The sequence below is a fragment of the Balaenoptera borealis genome, assembly GCF_965194805.1.
Source record: "Balaenoptera borealis genome assembly, chromosome: 1".
Taxonomy (NCBI): domain Eukaryota; kingdom Metazoa; phylum Chordata; class Mammalia; order Artiodactyla; family Balaenopteridae; genus Balaenoptera; species Balaenoptera borealis.
In genome coordinates this window covers 113,241,796-113,261,565 of record NC_138860.1, presented here as the reverse complement: position 1 = coordinate 113,261,565, position 19,770 = coordinate 113,241,796, and the positions used below count along the sequence as shown (strand labels likewise).

The 19,770-nt window shown below is 38.5% G+C and overlaps 1 protein-coding gene, 1 long non-coding RNA gene and 1 pseudogene across 10 annotated transcripts in view; 2 read left to right on the top strand and 1 right to left on the bottom strand.

Moving 5' to 3' along the window:
• Positions 1–10,702, top strand: part of RPAP2 (RNA polymerase II associated protein 2) — a gene marked incomplete at its 5' end in the record, with an annotated part of 89,729 nt that extends 79,027 nt beyond the window's left edge. For 2 of the 6 annotated variants that reach the window (XM_082384356.1, XM_082384352.1), the window contains 2 exons: positions 1,678–1,827; positions 5,125–10,702. In XM_082384356.1, the coding sequence (XP_082240482.1) occupies positions 1,678–1,819 (142 nt within the window). In that variant the 3' untranslated portion in view covers positions 1,820–1,827; positions 5,125–10,702. Of the gene's footprint in view, positions 1–1,298; positions 1,318–1,677; positions 1,828–2,069; positions 2,294–3,731; positions 4,715–5,124 lie in introns of those variants that run through there. The other 4 variants (XR_014242375.1, XR_014242376.1, XM_082384354.1 and 1 more) reach the window with 4 other exon arrangements.
• The window catches only part of LOC309626369, a 135,142-nt gene that overhangs the window by 71,034 nt on the left and 44,338 nt on the right, over positions 1–19,770 (bottom strand). The window lies entirely within an intron of this gene.
• LOC309625940 (small ribosomal subunit protein uS2 pseudogene) overlaps positions 11,977–19,770 on the top strand; it is a 29,014-nt pseudogene continuing 21,220 nt past the window's right edge. The window contains exon 1 of the transcript in view: positions 11,977–19,770. This exon is cut by the window's right edge and continues 21,220 nt beyond it. The product of the transcript in view is annotated as a small ribosomal subunit protein uS2 pseudogene (transcript).

Here is a 19,770-nt window from a genome sequence, read left to right as displayed (position 1 = left end):
ACAACTGCCTATAAGTTCACCCAAGTACCCAGCTTGAGCTTGGCATTAGAAGACTTGGGTAGTCCTATTTTCAAGTATAAACTACCTTTGGAGCATACCTGCAGACAAAGCTCATATGAGAAACTGGTACTCCATCCGCTCGCTGTAAAGAAATAGAGGAGAGGTGGGGAAGGAATAAGTGGTTTTCTTGGGTAGAACTCTAGATTTCACTGGACTGTTAGAGTTACCTAGTCTCTAATTCTTGCTAAAATACCTTCAGGAATATAGAGAATCTACCACCTCCTCAGAGTCTAGGGCATCTTTGGACAATTCTAACAAATTTGTCCTTTTATTTCTGCTTTCTCTATGAGATGGCTAATAAGCAAGGAAGAAATCTGTCTCAGAAAATAACATTTCTCATTCCACACTCACTACTGTGGAATTGTTCTGCTCTGATTTCTTGAGCATTATTGATTTAAATCAGAGAGTTATTTTATTTATATTTGATGTGCCCACTGGCAACGACCAAGGTTAAATAAGCATCTGTAAGAGGTTTGTGTGGGAAGTATAGACTATTTGGGGAAAAAAGAATTTTCTTCCAAAAAACTTCCCAGAATGTTCTTGCAAAGGCTCTGTGAAGCATGCTCTCTGGAGATACAAAAACTTATGAAAAGGAACAGTCTGCACAGTTTGTGATTAGATATTTTTCACTTTTTTAAAATCATGTTTACTAATCACATTCAATGAAAATTACTTTTAAGAATCTATTATAGGACTTCCCTGGTGGCACAGTGCTTAAGAATCCACCTGCCAATGCAGCGGACATGGGTTCAAGCCCTGGTCCGGGAAGATCCCACATGCTGCGGAGCAGCTAAGCCTGTGCGCCACACTACTGAGCCTGTGCTCTAGAGCCCGCAGGCCACAGCTACTGAGCCTGTGTGCCACAACTACTGAAGCCCATGCACCTAGAGCCCGTGCTCCACAACAAGAGAAGCCACTGCAATAAGAAGCCCGCACACCGCAGCAAAGAGTAGCCCCTGCTAGCCACAACTAGAGAAAGCCCATGCACAGCAACGAAGACCAAACACAGCCAAAAATAAATAAATAAAATAAATAAGTTTTTTAAAAAAAGAATCTATTATATGTAATCAGTCTTTAGGGATATTTACTGGAAATGGTTAGAGAAGAAAGCATTGTGTTCCTTGTGAAGTTTGTATTAAGTGCCTTTTAAGATGAAATTCATCTGTTTAGTGTTACAAAAATTAAAATGTTAAGGTTTCATCCAAAAGGTAATCTTGTTCTTTGTCTTTTTTTTTCAGGTGATATAATCTAAACAGTTGATATAAATTATGTTTTTTAAAGCAGTTCTCACCTCTAAGCTTCTCTACACAACCTCCTTTCACCATGTGGTTAATTTTCTTTTCTGGGCAGAATTTTGGTAGTTTTTGCTGGCATAATGAAGAACATGTTTTGGAGTAAGGCTTTTAGGCTTCTTTCCTTATGTAACAATATGTTTGATTTTTCAGTCTTTTCCTGAGATTTCTCTTCAGCTTTAGTAAAGCCTTCTCTCTCTGGGAATTTTGTTAAATCAGAGAGACTTCATTATCCTCACAAAAATCCCCTCTGCCATGTTAGAGACTGGAGCCCCTTAGTCCTTCCAATTTCATGGATATGCATTTAATATTTTTGGTGTTTCAGACTGACCTCAATTCTTGGCATTCAGAAGCATTCTCAGGAAAATGTAATGTTTACACAGTTTTTGACCACCCTGCTTGAAGAATTACACTTACAGAATGAAGACCTTGAAAGTTTAACCATCATATTTAGAACCAGCTGTTAACCACAGTGGTGAGTTGAATTGTGTTTTACTTTAGTTTTTTGTTGTTGTTGTTTGTTTTTGTTTTTTTTCATTTGTTGCCTATTTGGATTCTGTTTTCAAATTGGAAATTTTAAAAATCAAGTAGAGACCTCCAGATGACTTCAGCTTGCTATGGTAGAACACAATATCCTGTAGTTCTCAGCTGCTCCAGTCATTTCCTGTTCACTCTTGTTACTTCATGCCCATCTTTGTTGTTATTTTTCCTTTATAGGCTACCACAGTTAGTTCTGTTTCTTACAATCCAGGAAACTCCCTGCTATCAGCTTCATACTCAAATCTAGACCATCCCATCCTGCATGTCCCATCTGATGTTTCTTCCCAGCAAGTAGCAGTGTACTTCAACCAAACTACTGCAGTGATCTTTGAAAATATCCTCATCCTACTTCCCTCCTCAGCCCAGCCAATACCTTAGTCATCTCATGTGCAGATAAGCAGGTGAATTTTCAAGTCTGGCTTTGCCGCATCCTGACCTTGCTCCCAGATACATAAGCCCTCTTCTACTATCCCAAGTTTTTGCCTCTTTTTAAGAACTACCGCCCCTCAAAAAAAAAAACTGCCCATCAGAATGTCCCCTCCCTGATCCTGCCTTAATCACAACTTTCCATCTCTTCCTCCCTTTACTTCTTACTTCACATACTCTCAAGTGCTCAGATAGGTATTGATTTAATGTTATGATTAATGAAATTCATTCTGAACTACTAATGAGACCCTCTTGAGGATTTCCTCTTTTTTAACTTTCAATTATTTTTTAAATTACAAAAGCAATACAAGTTGCTTGTAAAAATTAAACAGTACAGAATTGCATGTATAATTTTAAAAAGCAAAATTCCCCCCTCACTTCTGCCTCCAGTCCTGTCTCCTTCCCAGAAGTACACTACTGACCTATATCATTTTACATTTTATTATTTGAATATTTGTTTAAAAAACACAGCTCTTCAAGTAAATCTGTAAATATATGACAAGGATATTTGAGAGCCATATTTGGCAGGCAAGAAAGAATGCCATCATCACTTTACTGAATCTGCTAGAGAATAGAAAATAAGGAATTAGCACTGTAACTGCCTCCAGACTTACACCTAGTGACCTTTTCATGCAACCCTGCTCCCCTGAGGACCCTGTAAAATAAAGACTTTTACTTAGGCAGTGAGCTCAGGTTGGCCTGTGGAAGCACCAGTTCAAAGGCCCTTCTAAGAATATAGTAAGTTTGGAGTTTTTTTGTTTTATTGAGCTTCAGGTACAGAAGACTGAATTAATCATACCCCTCAGGGTTCATGACACCCTATCTCCATTGGTTGAAAGGTTGCTTTTCCAGATAGACTGAGAACAAAGAGTGCCTAACCAGAGGTCCTTCCAGACCTGCTTTAATGAATAGGTACCAATTAAGAACCATTTTTAATTAGCATAGTTAATGCTTATATATAAACAAATGGTGTTAAAGTACTTTTTTTTTTAAAGCTGAAACTTCAAATTAGTCTTTTTATGCAATTCATGATTTTTTTAACATATTTATTGGAGTATAAATGCTTTACAATGGTGTGTTAGTTTCTGCGCTATACATATACATATATCCCCATATCTCCTCCCTCTTGCGTCTCCCTCCCACCCTCCCTATCCACCCCTCTAGGTGGACACAAAGCACCAACCTGATCTCCCTGTGCCATGCGGCTGCTTCCCACTAGCTATCTATTTTACATTTGGTAGTGTACATATGTCCATGCCACTCTCTCACTTCGTCCCAGCTTACCCTTCCCCCTTCCTGTGTCCTCAAGTCCATTCTCTACATCTGCGTCTTTATTCCTGTGCTGCCCCTAGGTTCTTCAGAACCTTTTTTTTTTTTTTTAGATTCCATATATATGTGTTAGCATATGGTAAGTACTTTTAAGGATCAAACCCAGGCCGCAGCAGTGAAAGCGCCGGGTCCTAACCACTGGACTGCCAGGGAATTCCCTAAACAATAGATGTTTTAAGTGGACTTAACAGTTGCCCTGTGATCACTGTTTTTTTTACATTGTTTATTTGTGTAAGTAATCAAAGGTAAATCTTTGCCCAGACTTTGTCAGTATTAAAAGGGACACTGAATGAGTGAGGCCTTATTACATGAGTGAGGCCTTATTACATAATTTTCCATATGAGAAATGGAGATGGTTGTGAATAGGTAGATGGGGTTTTTATTGTTGTTTGTATGATATTTGTAAACCATAAGTTCACAAAATTATTTGTGTATAATATGTCATACCCTTTTCAAGATTAGATTACTACTAGCTAGTATGTGTTAATATGCTTTCAGTTACAAATAACAGGAAAGAAAAAAAAAAACCCAGCTCAAACTAGCTTTTCTTATGGTAGTATATTAATTATCTTTTGCAGCTTAACAAATTACTGTAAAATTTAGTGGCTTAAAACAACAAACTTTTTTTTAAATCTCAGTTTCTGTGAGTCGGGAATCTGGGCACAATTTGGCTTAGGGCCTCTGCCTCAGAGTCTCTCATGAGGTTGCAGTTAAGCTCTCTGACAGGGCTGCAGTGTCATCTGAAGGCTCAACTGGAGGAAGATTCCCTTCCAAGCTCACTCATGTGGTTATTGGCAGGATTTAGTTCCTCACAGGCTGTTGAATTCGGGGCCTCAATTTCTCACTCTCTGTTGTCTAGAGACCTCTCCCAGTTCTTTGCCACATGGGCCACTCCATAGTGTGCCTCACAGCTTGGCATGTGGCTTCCCTCAGATTGAGCAAGTGAGATGAAACCCAAGATGAAAGCCACAGTCTTTTTGTAACTAATCTCAGAAGTAACATCCATCACTTTTTCTGTATTCCATGACTAGTTAGAAACTAATCACTGGATTCAGCCCACATTGAAGGTGAGTGGATTATATAAGGGGATGAATACCAGAAGGCAGAGTTCATTGGGGGTCATTTTAGAAGCTGTCTACTACAGGTGGCAGAATCATTCAGTAGGTCCCAGCTTTACAGCATACCTCACTGTCCTACTGAGAGTCTTAAACTTTTCACACTAATTGAGGGCACTTCTGAACTAATCCATGTCATTCTAGCAAGGAATGGAGGAGAGAGAAGAGGATTTTCTAATTGACCTAGACCTATCAGGGCCTACCCCTCAAGCTGAATATGAAGCTGGGTTTATTCTACCCAAACCACTATTGCTACATAATAGGGGAAAATGAAATGTATATTGGGGAGACAACACAGTGTTCCCAAAAACTGGTAAAAATATTTTAGGTGTCTTATTCAGGTGTCCTTTTTTGCTTCACAGGTAATCCGTGAAGACCAAATAGATGAACTTACATTGACCATTTCTGGAATTCTAGCCACAATAATTGTACAGTTAGAGCTACTTATCAGTCACCACTGGACAGAGTGACTTCCGCAGATAGAGGAGAACCATTATCCCAACAAGGATAACCAAGTCCTTGCATCCTAGATACAAGACATAGTATTTCTACTTATTTGAAAATGAAAGCTGAAATCTTAAGTTGAAACCTCAAGAAAATATAATGACCTATTTCTTCTGGATTATTACAGCCATCATATCAGTTGACCAGAAAATTGAGAAAAGTCCCATTTTAGCCTCATAGTCGAACTCTCCATTATAAAGAACAGTAAAGAATTAGGTCAATAAATACAATTTAGGGCTTCCCTGGTGGTGCAGTGGTTAAGAATCCACCTGCCAATGCAGGGGACACAGGTTCGAGCCCTCCCAGGAAGATCCCACATGGAGCAACTAAGATCCCGTGGAGCAACTAAGCCCGTGCACCACAACTACTGAGCCTGTGCTCTAGAGGCCACATGCCACAACTACTGAAGCCCGAGTGCCTAGAGCCTGCGCTCCACAACAAAAGAAGCCACCGCAGTAAGCCCATGCACCACAAAGAAGAATAGCCCCTGCTCACCACAACTAGAAAAAGCCTGCAGGCAGCAATGAAGACCCAATGCAGCCAAAAATAAATAATTTATAAAAATAAATAAATAAATACAATTTAAGATGAAACCTTTTGGAAGTCTAGTCTTTATTCTTTTAAAGAAGCTGGCTATGCTATAAAGTGGTCCTGAGCAATGTACACCTGAAACTTACATAATAGGAAAAGAAAAACATTAAGAAAATGAACTGACAAACCACAGACTAGGATAAAATATTTTCAACTCAATTATTCTTAAAACTCAAAAGTAAGGCAACTCAATTTTTAAGTGGGCAAAAATTTGAATAGACATTTCAGAAAGAAGATATCCAAATGGCTTGGCATATGAAAAGATGCTCAACATCACTAGTCATTAGGGAAATGCAAGTTAAAACCAAAATTAGATGATACCACACTTCACAGCCACTAGGATGACTATAATAAAGACAAAGAAAGATGGTGTTCATGAGGATGTGGAGAAACGAGCCCTAGTACACTGCTGGTGGAAATGTAAAATGATGCAGCCACTTTGGAAAGTGATCTGGCAGTTTCTTAAAAAGTTAAGCAGTTTACCATATGACCCAGCAATTCCATTCAATGTTCCATCCTAAGAGAAATGAAAACTGTTCACAAAGACTTGTAGGTGCATGTTCATAACATGATTCATACTAGTGAAAAAGTGGAAACAATCCAAATGGCCATCAACTGCAAATGGGTAAACAAAAAATTCATAAAATAGAAAGAATACTGATATATGCTACTACATGGATGAACCTCAGAAACATCATGCTAGGTAAAAGAAGTTTGACACATAAGCCATATATGGTATGATTCCATTTATAATGAAACGACAGAAAAGGAAAATGTCTAAAACAGATGATACTAAATTGGTGGTTACATGGGAGTGGGGATCGTCTGCAAATGGCCACAGGGATCTCTTTGGGGTGATGAAACTGTTCTACAACTAAATTGTGATTTTTGCACAGTTTTATAAACTTTAAAAATATTTGTGCACTTAAAACAGGTTGAATGTAATGTATATAAATTACACCTTAATAAAGCTATTAGAAATAATAATGTCCATACTACCAAAGCAATCTACAGATTTGGTGCACTCCAATGGCATTTTTCATAGAACTAATAATCCTAAAATTTCTATGGAACTACGGAAGACCCCGAATAGCAAAATCAATCTTGAAAAAGAAGAACAAAGCCAGAGACATTACAACCCCTGGTTTCAAACTACATTATAAAGCTATAGTAATCAAAACTGTGTGGTACTGGCACAAAAACAGACATGTAGATCAATGCAACAGAACAGAAAGCCCAGATATAAACCCATGCATATATATGGTCAGTTGATTTACAACAAAGGAGCCAAGAATATACAGATGGGGAAAGAAAGAACTGTCTCTTCAGTAAATGGTTTTGGGAAAACTGGACCATTATCTCACACCTTACACAAAAATTAACTCAAAATGGATTAAAGACTTGGACATAAGACCTGAAACCATAAAACTCCTAGAAGAAAACATAGGCAGTGAGCCCCTGACATCAGTCTTGGCAATATTTTGGATTTGACAATCCAAAAATAAATGGGACTACATCAAACTAAAAAGCTTCTGTGCAGCAAAGAAAACCATCAAGAAAATGAAAATGCAACCTACTGACTGGGAGAAAATATTTGCAAACCATATATCTGATAAGGGGTTAATACCCAAAATATATATAGTCATACAACTCAATAGCAAAAAAAAAAAAAAAAAAAATCATTTAAAAATGGGCAGAGGATCTAAAGAGACATTTTTTACAAAGAAGACATGCAGATGGCCAGCCAACAGGCACATGGAAAGACGCTCATCACTAATCAGAGAAATGCAAATCAAAAGCACAATGAAATATCACCTCATACCTGTTAGAATGGCTGTTATGAAAAAGACAAGTAAGTGTAGGCAAGAATGTGGAGAAAAGGGAACCCTTGTGGTGTTTTGGTGGGAATGTAAATTGGTGCAGCCACTATGAAAACAGTATGGCAGTTCCTCAAAAAATTAAAAGTAGAACTACCATATGATCCAGCAAATCCACTTCTGGCTATTTATCCCCAAAAATGAAAACACTAATTCAAAAAGATATATACACCTCTATGTTCATTGCAGCATTATTTATAAAAGCCAAAATATGGAAACAACCAAAGTGCCCATTGATGGATGAATGGGTAAAGAAGATGTAGTATATATTTATGCAATGAAATATTATTCAGCCATGAAAAAGAAGAAAATCTTGCCATTTGTGACAATATGGATGGAACTTGTGAGCATTATGCTAAGTAAAATAAGTCAGAGAAAGACAAATACTGTATGATCTCATAAGTGGAATCTGTTTTTTTTTAAAAGGTCATAGATGGAATCTGTTTTAAAAAATAAGCTCATAGGTACAGAGAACAGGTTGGTGGTTGCCAGAGGCAGGGTGTTGGGGGTGGGCAAAATGGGTGAGAGGGGTTGAAAGGTACAAATTTCCAGTTATAAAATATGTAGATGTAATGTACAGCATGATGACTATAGTTAATACTGTATTGCATATTTGAAAGTTGCTAAGAGTAGATCTTGAAAGCTCTCATTACAAAAAAATGTGATATGGTAATGGATGTTAACTATACTTACTGTGATGGTCATTTTGCAACATATACAAATATCAAATCATGTTATACACCTGAAACGAATATAATTTTAAATGTCAGTTATACCTCACATACTACAATTATATCCCAATAAATTGGACAAACCAGAAGAAATGGACAAATTTTGAGAAACATACACCCTTCCAAAACTGAATCAAAAAGAAATAGACAATATGAACAGAACAACCACTACTAGTGAAGTTGAAATTTTAACCAAAAAAAACTTGCACCAAACTAAAATCCAGGACCAGACAACTTCACAGGGGAATTCTATCAAACATAAAAAGAAAAGCTAATACCTATCCTCAAACTATTCCAAAAAATTGAAGGAGAGGGAACACTCCCAATTTCATTCTATAAGACCACCATTACCCTGATAGCAAAACCAAAGACACTAAACAAAAGGAAAATTACAGGCCAGTATCTCTGATGAATATAGATGCAAAAATCCTCAACAAAATATTAGCAAACTAAATCCAACAATCCTTTTTATGAAAAGGGTCATACTCCATGATCAAGTGGGATTTATCCCAGAGATGAAAGGATGGTTCACTATCCACACTCAATCAGTGTGATACACCACATTAACAAAAGGAAGGATAAAAATCACATGATCATCTCAATAGATGCAGAAAAAGCATTTGACAAAATTCAACATCCATTAATGATAAATTCTCTCATCATAGTTGGTATAGAGAGAACACATCTCAATATAAGAAGGGCCATTTGTGACAAACCCACAGCTAACAGCATACTCAACAGTGAAAAATTAACTTTTCCTCTAAAATCAAGAACAAGACAAGGATACCTACTCTCACCACTTCTATTTGACACAGTATTGGAAGTCCAACTGACAAGAGAAAGAAATAAAAGGAATCCAGATTGTAAGGGTAGAAGTAAAACTGTCACTGTTTGTAGATGGCATGATACTATATACAGAAAACCCTAAAGTATCCACCAAAAAACTATTAGAACTAATAAATGAATTCAGTAAAGTTGCAGGATACAAGATTAACATACAGAAATCTGTTACCTTTCTATACACTAGTAATGAACTGTCAGAGAATTCCAGAAAACAGTTTCATTTACAACTGTATCAAAAAGAAAATACCTATGAATAAACTTAACCAAGCAGGTGAACGACCTATACTCTGGAAACCATGAGATACTGGTGAAGGAAATTGAAGACAATACAAATAAGTGAAAAGATATCCCATGTTCATGGATCGGAAGAATTAATAGTTAAAATCTCCATTCTACCCAAATTAATCTACAAATTTAATGCAATTATCAAAATACCCATGACAGTTTTCACACAACTAGAACAAATAATCCTAAAATTTATATAGAACCACAGAAGACCCCAAATAGCCAGAGTAATTTTGAGAAAAAGGAAGAAAGCTGGAAGTATCACGCTCCCTGACTGCGGACTATACTACAAAGCTACAGTAGTCAAAACAGTATGGTAGACCTTCAAGATGGCAGAGGAGTAAGACATGGAGATCACCTTCTTCCCCACAAATACATCAGAAATACATCTACATGTGGAACAACTCCTGCAGAACACCTACTGAACGCTGGCAGAAGACCCCAGACTTCCCAAAAGCCATGTGGCTGACAGGGTCTTGGTGCTCCAGCCGGGTGTCAGGCCTGTGCCTCTGAGGTGGGAGAGCCAAGTTCAGGACATTGGTCCACCAGAGACCTCCCGGCTCCACATAATATCAAACGGTGAAAGCTCTCCCAGAGATCTCCATCTCAACGCTAAGACCCAGCTCCACTCAACAACCAGCAACCTACACTGCTGGACACCCTATGCCAAACAACTAGCAAGACAGGAACACAACCCCACCCATTAGCAGAGAGGCTGCCTAAAATCATAAAAAGATCACAGACACCCCAAAACACACCACCAAACACAGTCCTGCCCACCAGAAAGACAAGATCCAGCCTCATCCACCAGAACACAGGCATCAGTCCTCTCCACCAGGAAGCCTACACAAGCCACTGAACCAACCTTAGCCACTGGGGGCAGACACCAAAAACAACGGGAACTACGAACCTGCAGCCTGCGAAAAGGAGACCCCAAACACAGTAAGTTAAGCAAAATGAGAAGACACAGAAACAGAGCAGATGAAGGATCAAGGTAAAAACCCACCAGACCAAACAAATGAAGAGGAAATAGGCAATCTACCTGAAAAACAATTCAGAGTAACGATAGTAAAGATGATCCAAAATCTTGGAAACAGAATGGAGAAAATACAACAAATGTTTAACAAGGACCTAGAAGAACTAAAGAGCAAAAAAAAACAATGAACAACACAATAAATGAAATTAAGAATTCTCTAGAAGGAATCAATAGCAGGATAACTGAGGCAGAAGAACGGATAAGAGACCTGGAAGATAAAATAGTGGAAATAACTACCGCAGAGCAGAATAAAGGAAAAACAAAAAGAATTGAGGACAGTCTCAGAGACCTCTGGGACAACATTAAATGCACCAACATTCGAATTATAGGGGTCCCAGAAGAAGAAGAGAAAAAGAAAGGGACTGAGAAAATATTTGAACAGATTATAGTTGAAAACTTCTCTAATATGGGAAATAGTCAATCAAGTCCAGGAAGCGCAGAGGATTTATCCATACAGGATATACCCAAGGAAAAACACACCAAAACACATATTAATCAAACTATCAAAAATTGGACTTCCCTGATGGTGCGGTGGTTAAGAATCCACCTGCCAATGCACGGGACACGGGTTTGAGCCCTGGTCTGGGAAGATCCCACGTGCCGTGGATCAACCAAGCCCGTGCACTAACAACTACTGAGCCTGCACTCCAGAGCCCGTGAGCCACAACTACTGAGCCTGTGTGCCACAACTACTGAAGCCCATGCACTGAGAGCCCATGCTCTGCAACAAGAGAAGCGACCACGATGAGAAGCCCGCGCACTGCAACAAAGAGTAGACCCCACTTGCCGCAACTGGAGAAAGCCTGCACACAGCAACGAAGACCCAACGCAGCCAAAAATAAAATAAAATTTTTTTTAAAACCTATCAAAAATTAAATACAAAGAAAAAATATTAAAAGCAGCAAGGGAAAAACAACAAATAACATACAAGGGAATCCCCATAAGGTTAACAGCTGATCTTTCAGCAGAAACTCTGCAAGCCAGAAGGGAGTGGCAGGACATATTTAAAGTGATAAAAGGGAAAAACTAACAACCAAGATTACTCTACACGGCAAGGATCTCATTCAGATTCGACAGAGAAATTAAAACCTTTACAGACAAGCAAAAGCTAAGAGGATTCAGCACCACCATACCAGCTTTATAACAAATGCTAAAGGAACTTCTCTAGGCAGGAAGCACAGAGAAGGAAAAGACCTACAATAACAAACCCAAAACAATTAAGAAAATGGTAATAGGAACATACATATCGATAATTACCTTAAACGTGAATGGATTAAATGCTCCAAACAAAAGACACAGGCTTGCTAAATGGATACAAACACAAGACCCATCTATATGCCGTCTGCAAGAGACCCACTTCAGACCTAGGGACACATACAGACTGAAAGTGAGGGGATGGATAAAGATACTCCATGCAAATGGAAATCAAAAGAAAGCTGGAGTAGCAATACTCATATCAGATAAAATAGACTTTAAAATAAAGAATGTTACAAAACACAAGGAAGGACACTACATAATGATCAAGGGATCAATCCAAGAAGAAGATATAACAATTGTAAATATTTATGCACCCAACATAGGAGCACCTCAATGCATAAGGCAAAAGCTAACAGCCATAAGAGGGGAAATTGATAGTAACACAATCATAGTAGGGAACTTTAACACCCCACTTTCACCAATGGACAGATCATCCAAAATGAAAATAAATAAGGAAACACAAGCTTTCAATGATACATTAAACAAGATGGACTTAATTGATATTTATAGGACATTCCATCCAAAAACAACAGAATACACTTTCTTCTCAAGTGCTCATGGAACATTCTCCAGGATAGATCGTATCTTGGGTCACAAATCAAGCCTTGGTAAATTTAAGAAAGTTGAAATCGTATCAAGTATCTTTTCCCACCATACTATAAGACTAGGTATCAATTACAGGAAAAAATCTGTAAAATATACAAACACATGGAGGCTACTAAATAACCAAGAGATCACTGAAGAAATCAAAGAGGAAATCAAAAAATACCTAGAAACAAATGACAATGAAAACACAACGACCCAAAACCTATGGGATGCAGCAAAAGCAGTTCTAAGAGGGAAGTTTATAGGAATACAATCCTACCTCAAGAAACACACCTAAAGCAATTAGAGAAAGAACAACAACAAAAAAAAACCCGCCAAAGTTAGCAGAAGGAAAGAAATCATAAAGATGAGATCAGAAATAAAGGAAAAAGAAATGAAGGAAACAATAGCAAAGATCAATAAAACTAAAAGCTGGTTCTTTGAGAAGATAAACAAAATTGATAAACCATTAGCCAGACTCATCAAGAAAAGGAGAAGACTCAAATCAATAGAATTAGAAATGAAAAAGGAGAAGTAACAACTGACGCTGCCGAAAAACAAAGGATCGTGAGAGATTACTACAAGCAACTATATGCCAATAAAATGGACAACCTGGAAGAAATGGACAAACTCTTAGAAAAGCACAACCTTCCAGGACTGAACCAGGAAGAAATAGAAAATATAAACAGACCAATCACAAGCACTGAAATTGAGACTGTGATTAAAAATCTTCCAACAAACAAAAGCCCAGGACCAGATGGCTTCACAGGCGAATTCTATCAAACATTTAGAGAAGAGCTAACACCTATCCTTCTCAAACTCTTCCAAAATATAGCAGAGGGAGGAACACTCCGAAACTCATTCTACGAGGCCACTATCACCCTGATACCAAAACCAGACAAAGATGTCACAAAGGAAAAAAAAAGGCCAATATCACTGATGAACATAGATGCAAAAATTCTCAACAAAATACTAGCAAACAGAATCCAACAGCACATTAAAAGGATCATACACCATGATCAAGTGGAGTTTTTCCCAAGAATGCAAGGATTCTTCAATATATGCAAATCAATCAATGTGATAAACCATCTTAAACTGAAGGAGAAAAACCATATGATCATCTCAATAGATGCAGAAAAAGCTTTTGACAAAATTCAACACCCATTTATGATAAAAACCCTCCAGAAAGTAGGCATAGACGGAACTTACCTCAACATAATAAAGGCCATATATGACAAACACACAGCCATCATCGTTCTCAATGGTGAAAAACTGAAACCATCTCATCTAAGATCAGGAACAAGACAAGGTTGTCCACTCTCACCACTATTATTCAACATAGTTTTGGAAGTTTTAGCCACAGCAATCATAAAAGAAAAAGGGAATAAAGGAAAAAATAAATAAAAAATAAAAGGAATCCAAATTGGAGAAGAAGCAGTAAAGCTGTCACTGTTTGCAGATGACATGATACTATACATAGAGAATCCTAAAGATGCTACCAGAAAACTACTAGAGCTAATCAATGAATTTGGTAAAGTAGCAGGATACAAAGTTAATGCACAGAAATCTCTTGCATTGCTATACACTAATGAAAAAATCTGAAAGAGAAATTAAGGAAACACTCCCATTTACCATTGCAACAAAAAGAATAAAATTCCTAGGAATAAACCTACCTAAGGAGACAAAAGACCTGTATGCAGAAAACTATAAGACACTGATGAAAGAAATTGAAGATGACACTAATAGATGGAGAGCTATACAATGTTCTTGGATTGGAAGAATCAACATTGTGAAAATGACTGTACTACCCAAAGCAATCTACAGATTCAATGCAATCCCTATCAAACTACCAATGGCATTTTTCACAGAACTAGAACAAAAAATTTCACAATTTGTACGGAAACACAAAAGACCCCGAACAGCCAAAGCAATCTTGAGAACGAAAAAAGGAGGGCGCAGTGGTTAGGAATCCACCTGCTATGCAGGGGACACGGGTTCGAGCCCTGGTCCAGGAAGATCCCACATGCCGCGGAGCAACTAAGCCCGTGCACCACAACTACTGAGCCTGCGCTCTAGAGCCTGCGAGCCACAACTACTGAGCCCACATGCCCCAACTACTGAAGCCTGGACGCCTAGAGCCTGTGCTCCACAACAAGAGAAGCCACCACAATGAGAAGCCCATGCACCGCAACTAGAGAAAGCCCGTGCAGAGCAACGAAGACCCAACACAGCCCCCAAAAAAAATTTAATAAAAAAAAAGAAAAAAGGAGCTGGAGGAATCAGGCTACTACACTACAAAGCTACAGTAATCAAGACAGTATGGTACTGGCACAAAAACAGAAATATACATCAGTGGAACAAGATAGAAAGCCCAGAGATAAACCCACGCACGTATGGCCACCTTATTTTTGATACAGCAGGCAAGAATATACAATGGAGAAAAGACAGCCTCTTCAATAAGTGGTGCTGGGAAAACTGGACAACTACATGTAAAAGAATGAAATTAGAACACTCCCTAACACCATACACAAAAATAAACTCAAAATGGATTAAAGACCTAAATGTAAGGCCAGACACTATAAAACTCTTAGAGGAAAACATAGGCACAACACTCTATGACCTAAATCACAGCAAGATCCTTTTTGACCCACCTCCTACAGAAATGGAAATAAAAACAAAAATAAATGGGACCTAATGAAACTTAAAAGCTTTTGCACAGCAAAGGAAACCATAAACAAGACGAAAAGACAACCCTCAGAATGGGAGAAAATGTTTGCAAATGAAGCAACTGACAAAGGACTAATCTCCAAAATTTACAAGCAACTGGTGCAGCTCAATATCAAAAAAACAACCCAATCCAAAAATGGGCAGAAAACCTAAATAGACATTTCTGCAAAGAAGATATACAGATTGCCAACAAACACATGAAAGGATGCTCAACATCCCTAATCATTAGAGAAATGCAAATCAAAACTACAATGAGGTATCACCTCATAATGGTCACCATCAAAAAATCTACAAACAGTAAGTGCTGGAGAGGGTGTGGAGAAAAGGGAGACCTCTTGCCCTGTTGGTGGGAATGTAAATTGATACAGCCACTATGGAGAACAGTATGGAAGTTCCTTAAAAAGCTAAAAATAGAACTACCATACAACGCAGCAATCCCACTACTGGGCATACACCCTGAGAAAAACATAATTCAAAAAGAGTCATGTACCACAGTGTTCACTGCAGCTCTATTTACAGTAGCCAGGACATGGAAGCAACCTAAGTGTCCATCGACAGATGAATGGATAAAGAAGATGTGGCACATATATACAATAGAATATTACTCAGCCATAAATAGAAATGAAATTGAGTTATCTGTCGTGAGGTGGACGGACCTAGAGTCTGTCATACAGAGTGAAGTAAGTCAGAAAGAGAAAAACAAATACCATATGCTAACACATATATATGGAATCTAAAAAAAAAAAAAAAAGGTTCTGAAGAACCTAGGGGCAGCACAGGAATAAAGACGCAGACGTAGAGAATGGACTTGAGGACACGGGGAGTGGGAAGGGTAAACTGGGACGAAGTGAAAGAGTGGCATGGACATATATACACTAACAAATGTAAAATAGCTAGCTAGTGGGAAGCAGCCGTATGGCACAGGGAGATCAGGTTGGTGCTTTGTGTCCACGTAGAGGGGTGGATAGGGAGGGTGGGAGGGAGACGCAAGAGGGAGGAGATATGGGGATATATGTATATGTATAGCTGATTCACTTTGTTATAAAGCAGAGACCAACACACCATTGTAAAGCAATTATACTCCAGTAAAGACGTTAAAAAAAAACAAAACACAGTATGGTACTGGCACAAAAACAGACACATAGATCAATGGAACAGCACAGAGATCCCAGGAATAAACCTACGTACCTATGGTCAATTAACCTACAACAAAGGAGGCAAGAACATACAATGGAGAAAAGACAATGTCTTCAGTATGTGGTGCTGGGAAAACTGGACAGCTACGTGTAAAAGAATGAAATTAGAACATTTTCTCACACCATATACAAAAATAAGCTCAACATGGATTAAAGTCCTAAATGTAAGACCCGAAACCATAAAGCTCCTAGAAGAAATCATAGGCAGACACTCTGACATAAATCATAGCAATTGTTTTTTTGGATGTGTCTCATAAGGCAAAGGAAACAAAAGCAAAAATAAACTAATGGGACCTAATTAAACTTAAAAGCTTTGGCACAGCAAAGGAAACCATCTAACAAAATGAAAAGACAACCTACTGAATGGGAGAAAATATTTGCAAATCATATATCAGATATGGGGTTAATACCCAAAATATATAAAGTCATCATACAACTCAATAGCAAAAAAAAAAAGAAAAAATTATTTTAAAATGGGCAGAGGATCTGAAGAGACATTTTTACAGAGACATACAGATGGCCAACAGGCACATGAAAGGATATTCAATGTCATTAATAATCAGAGAAATGCAAACCAAAACCACAATAAGGTATCACCTCACACCTGTCAGAATGGCTATCATCAAAAAGTCTACAAATAACAAATGTTGGTGAGGATGTTGAGAAAAGGGAACCCTTGTACATTGTTGGTGGGAATGTAAATTGATGCAGCCGCTATGGAAAACAGTATGGAGGTTTCCCAAAAAACTGAAAATAGAAATGCCATATGAGCCTGTAATTCCACTCCTGAGTATATATCTGAGGAGAATGAAAACACTAATTTGAAAAGATACACGCACCCCAATGTTCATAGGAGCATTATTTACAATAGCCAAGCAACCTAAGTGTTCATCAACAGACGAATGCATAAAAAAGATATGGTGTGTATATATACAATGGAATATTACTCATCCATAAAATAGAATGAAATTCTTCAATGTGCAACAAAGTGAATGGACCTATAGAGCATTACGCTTAGTGAAATAAGTCAGAGAAATACAAATACTGTATGTTATCACTTACATGTGGAATCTAAAAAATAAAACAAATGTATATAACAAAAGAGAAACAGACCCACAGATATAGAGAACAAACTAGTTCTGGTTACCAGTGGGGAGAGGGAAGGCAGGAGGGGCAAGGTAAGGGCAGGGGATTAACTGGTACAAACTACTACTATGTATAAAATAAATAAGCTACAAGGACATATTGTACAGCACAGGGAAATATAGCCATTATTTTATAATAACTTTAAATGGAGTATAATTAATCTATAAAAATATTGAATCACTATGTTGTACACCTGAAACCAATATTGTAAATAAACTACAATTAAAAATAAAGTGAATTAACATTTCACATTACTAAATAATTTAATTTGCTCTCTATATTATTTATGAGAACTTACTCTATACTCTGCAAAATAATCAATTATGACTCCACTGGAATACTATGGTTTATGAACACATTTTCCTATTCATTTAAACACAACAACACTATTTTTATAAGTGTGTTAACTCAAATAAACCTCAAATTGCAAAACAAACATTTATACCTCAATTTTTTAAATTAATAATAAATTTTTTAAAAATCATAGATGACAGGGCCCCTCCCTCTGATCTATTAGTGACAACTCTCCAGGATAAAGAGGGGAAGAAGCTGCAGTATCCCACTGCTCCCCTCCCTGTGCCCAGAAACACCTCTTTAGTTATCTCCCACACCCTGCAGGTCTAGGACCTCAGGTGAAGGGCCAGTAGCTCACTAGAAACATTAGGAAGCCAAATGGACTGATGCCCAAGTGGACCACTACTGCTTCTGCCACAAGGTCACTGCGGGGCCAGCAGCTTTTCTGGGTGCTGCATCTGCCTCCCTCACACTCCTGCCAGGTTTATGTTAACTTGGGAGGACTTGAGCGGACTTCAGTTTAGCTCAGAGAACTATGCTAGATCTTGATTTCTAAATGTCGTTAAAGGAACTAAATGTCATAAAAGGAACCAGAGATCCTTGGGAAAATAGCTAGTTCTAGGGCTGGGGCAGAGAAAATACAAGTGTGGAGCACCTTATAGTACCGTAAGGTTAAGCAAGTGCTCAAAAACCAAAATGAACTATGTCAAAGGGACACAGGAACCAACCTGAAAGCACCCACTGGCCAATGCCGTGACAATTTCAGCAATAAAATAAATAACAATATAGTACGGAATTATGATCCAAAGTATAAAATAAATATACATACTGATATAAGTGACTGAAAAATAAATGAGGTAGAAGAGACACATCTTCCTTACAGAAGCACTCCAAGTGATATATGTAGAGCCCTTCTGCACTACCAGAGAGGGATCCATATGGCATTGTCCTCCATTCCCGTAACAACTTAAAGGGGAATTTTCATGATGTCCACAGTTCTTGATGTCCTGCAAATGAAAGAGGAGAATGTCCTCAAATTCCTTGCAGCAGGAACCCACTTAGGTGGGACCAACCTTGAGTTCCAAGTGGAACATTTCTTCTACAAAAGGAAAAATGATGGCATCTATATCATAAATCTAAAGAGGACTCAGGAGAAGCTTCCACTGGCAGTTCATGCCATTGTTGCCATGAAAAACCTGGTTGATGTCAGTGTCATCCTCCAGGGATACTGGCCAGCAGCCTCTGCTGAAGTTTGCTGCTGCCACTGGAACGACTCCTGTTGCTTGGTGCTTCACTCCTGGAACCTTCCCTAATCAGATCCAGACAGCCTTCCAGAAGCCTCATTCTTCTGGTGGATATCACCCCAGGGCTGACAACCAGCCTCTATGTTAACCTGTCTACCATCACTCTGTGTAACTCAGAGTCTCCCTTTTTGCTATGTGGACACTGTCATCCCCTGCAGTGACAAGGAAGCTCACTCAGTGGGTCTGATGTGGTGGAGGCTGGTCCAGGAAGTTCTGTGCAGGCTTCTGTGAACACCCATGAGCGGTCATGTGTGATTCTACTTATACAGAGATCCTGAAAGGACTGAAAAGGAAGAGCAGGGAGTGCTAAAAAGGCTGTGACCGTGGAGGCTTTCCAAGCGAATGAACTGCTTCAGCTTCTGACTTTACTGCTGCTCAACCTGAGGTTACAGGCTGGCCTGAAGGCAAGCATGTGCCCTCTGTGCCTATCTGCAGAACACTGGAGTGCTCAGCCTGCCACTGAAGGCTGGCCTGCAGCTCCCACTGCTCAGGACACTGAATGGGTGGGAACAACCACTGGGTGGTCTTAAGCTGTTCTTCCACAGGCTGTTAAACAGAAAGCAGAGATAAGGTTGCCAGAAAATAATGTTTTGAAATAAGTACATGAATAAAACTATATGTAGATACTATCC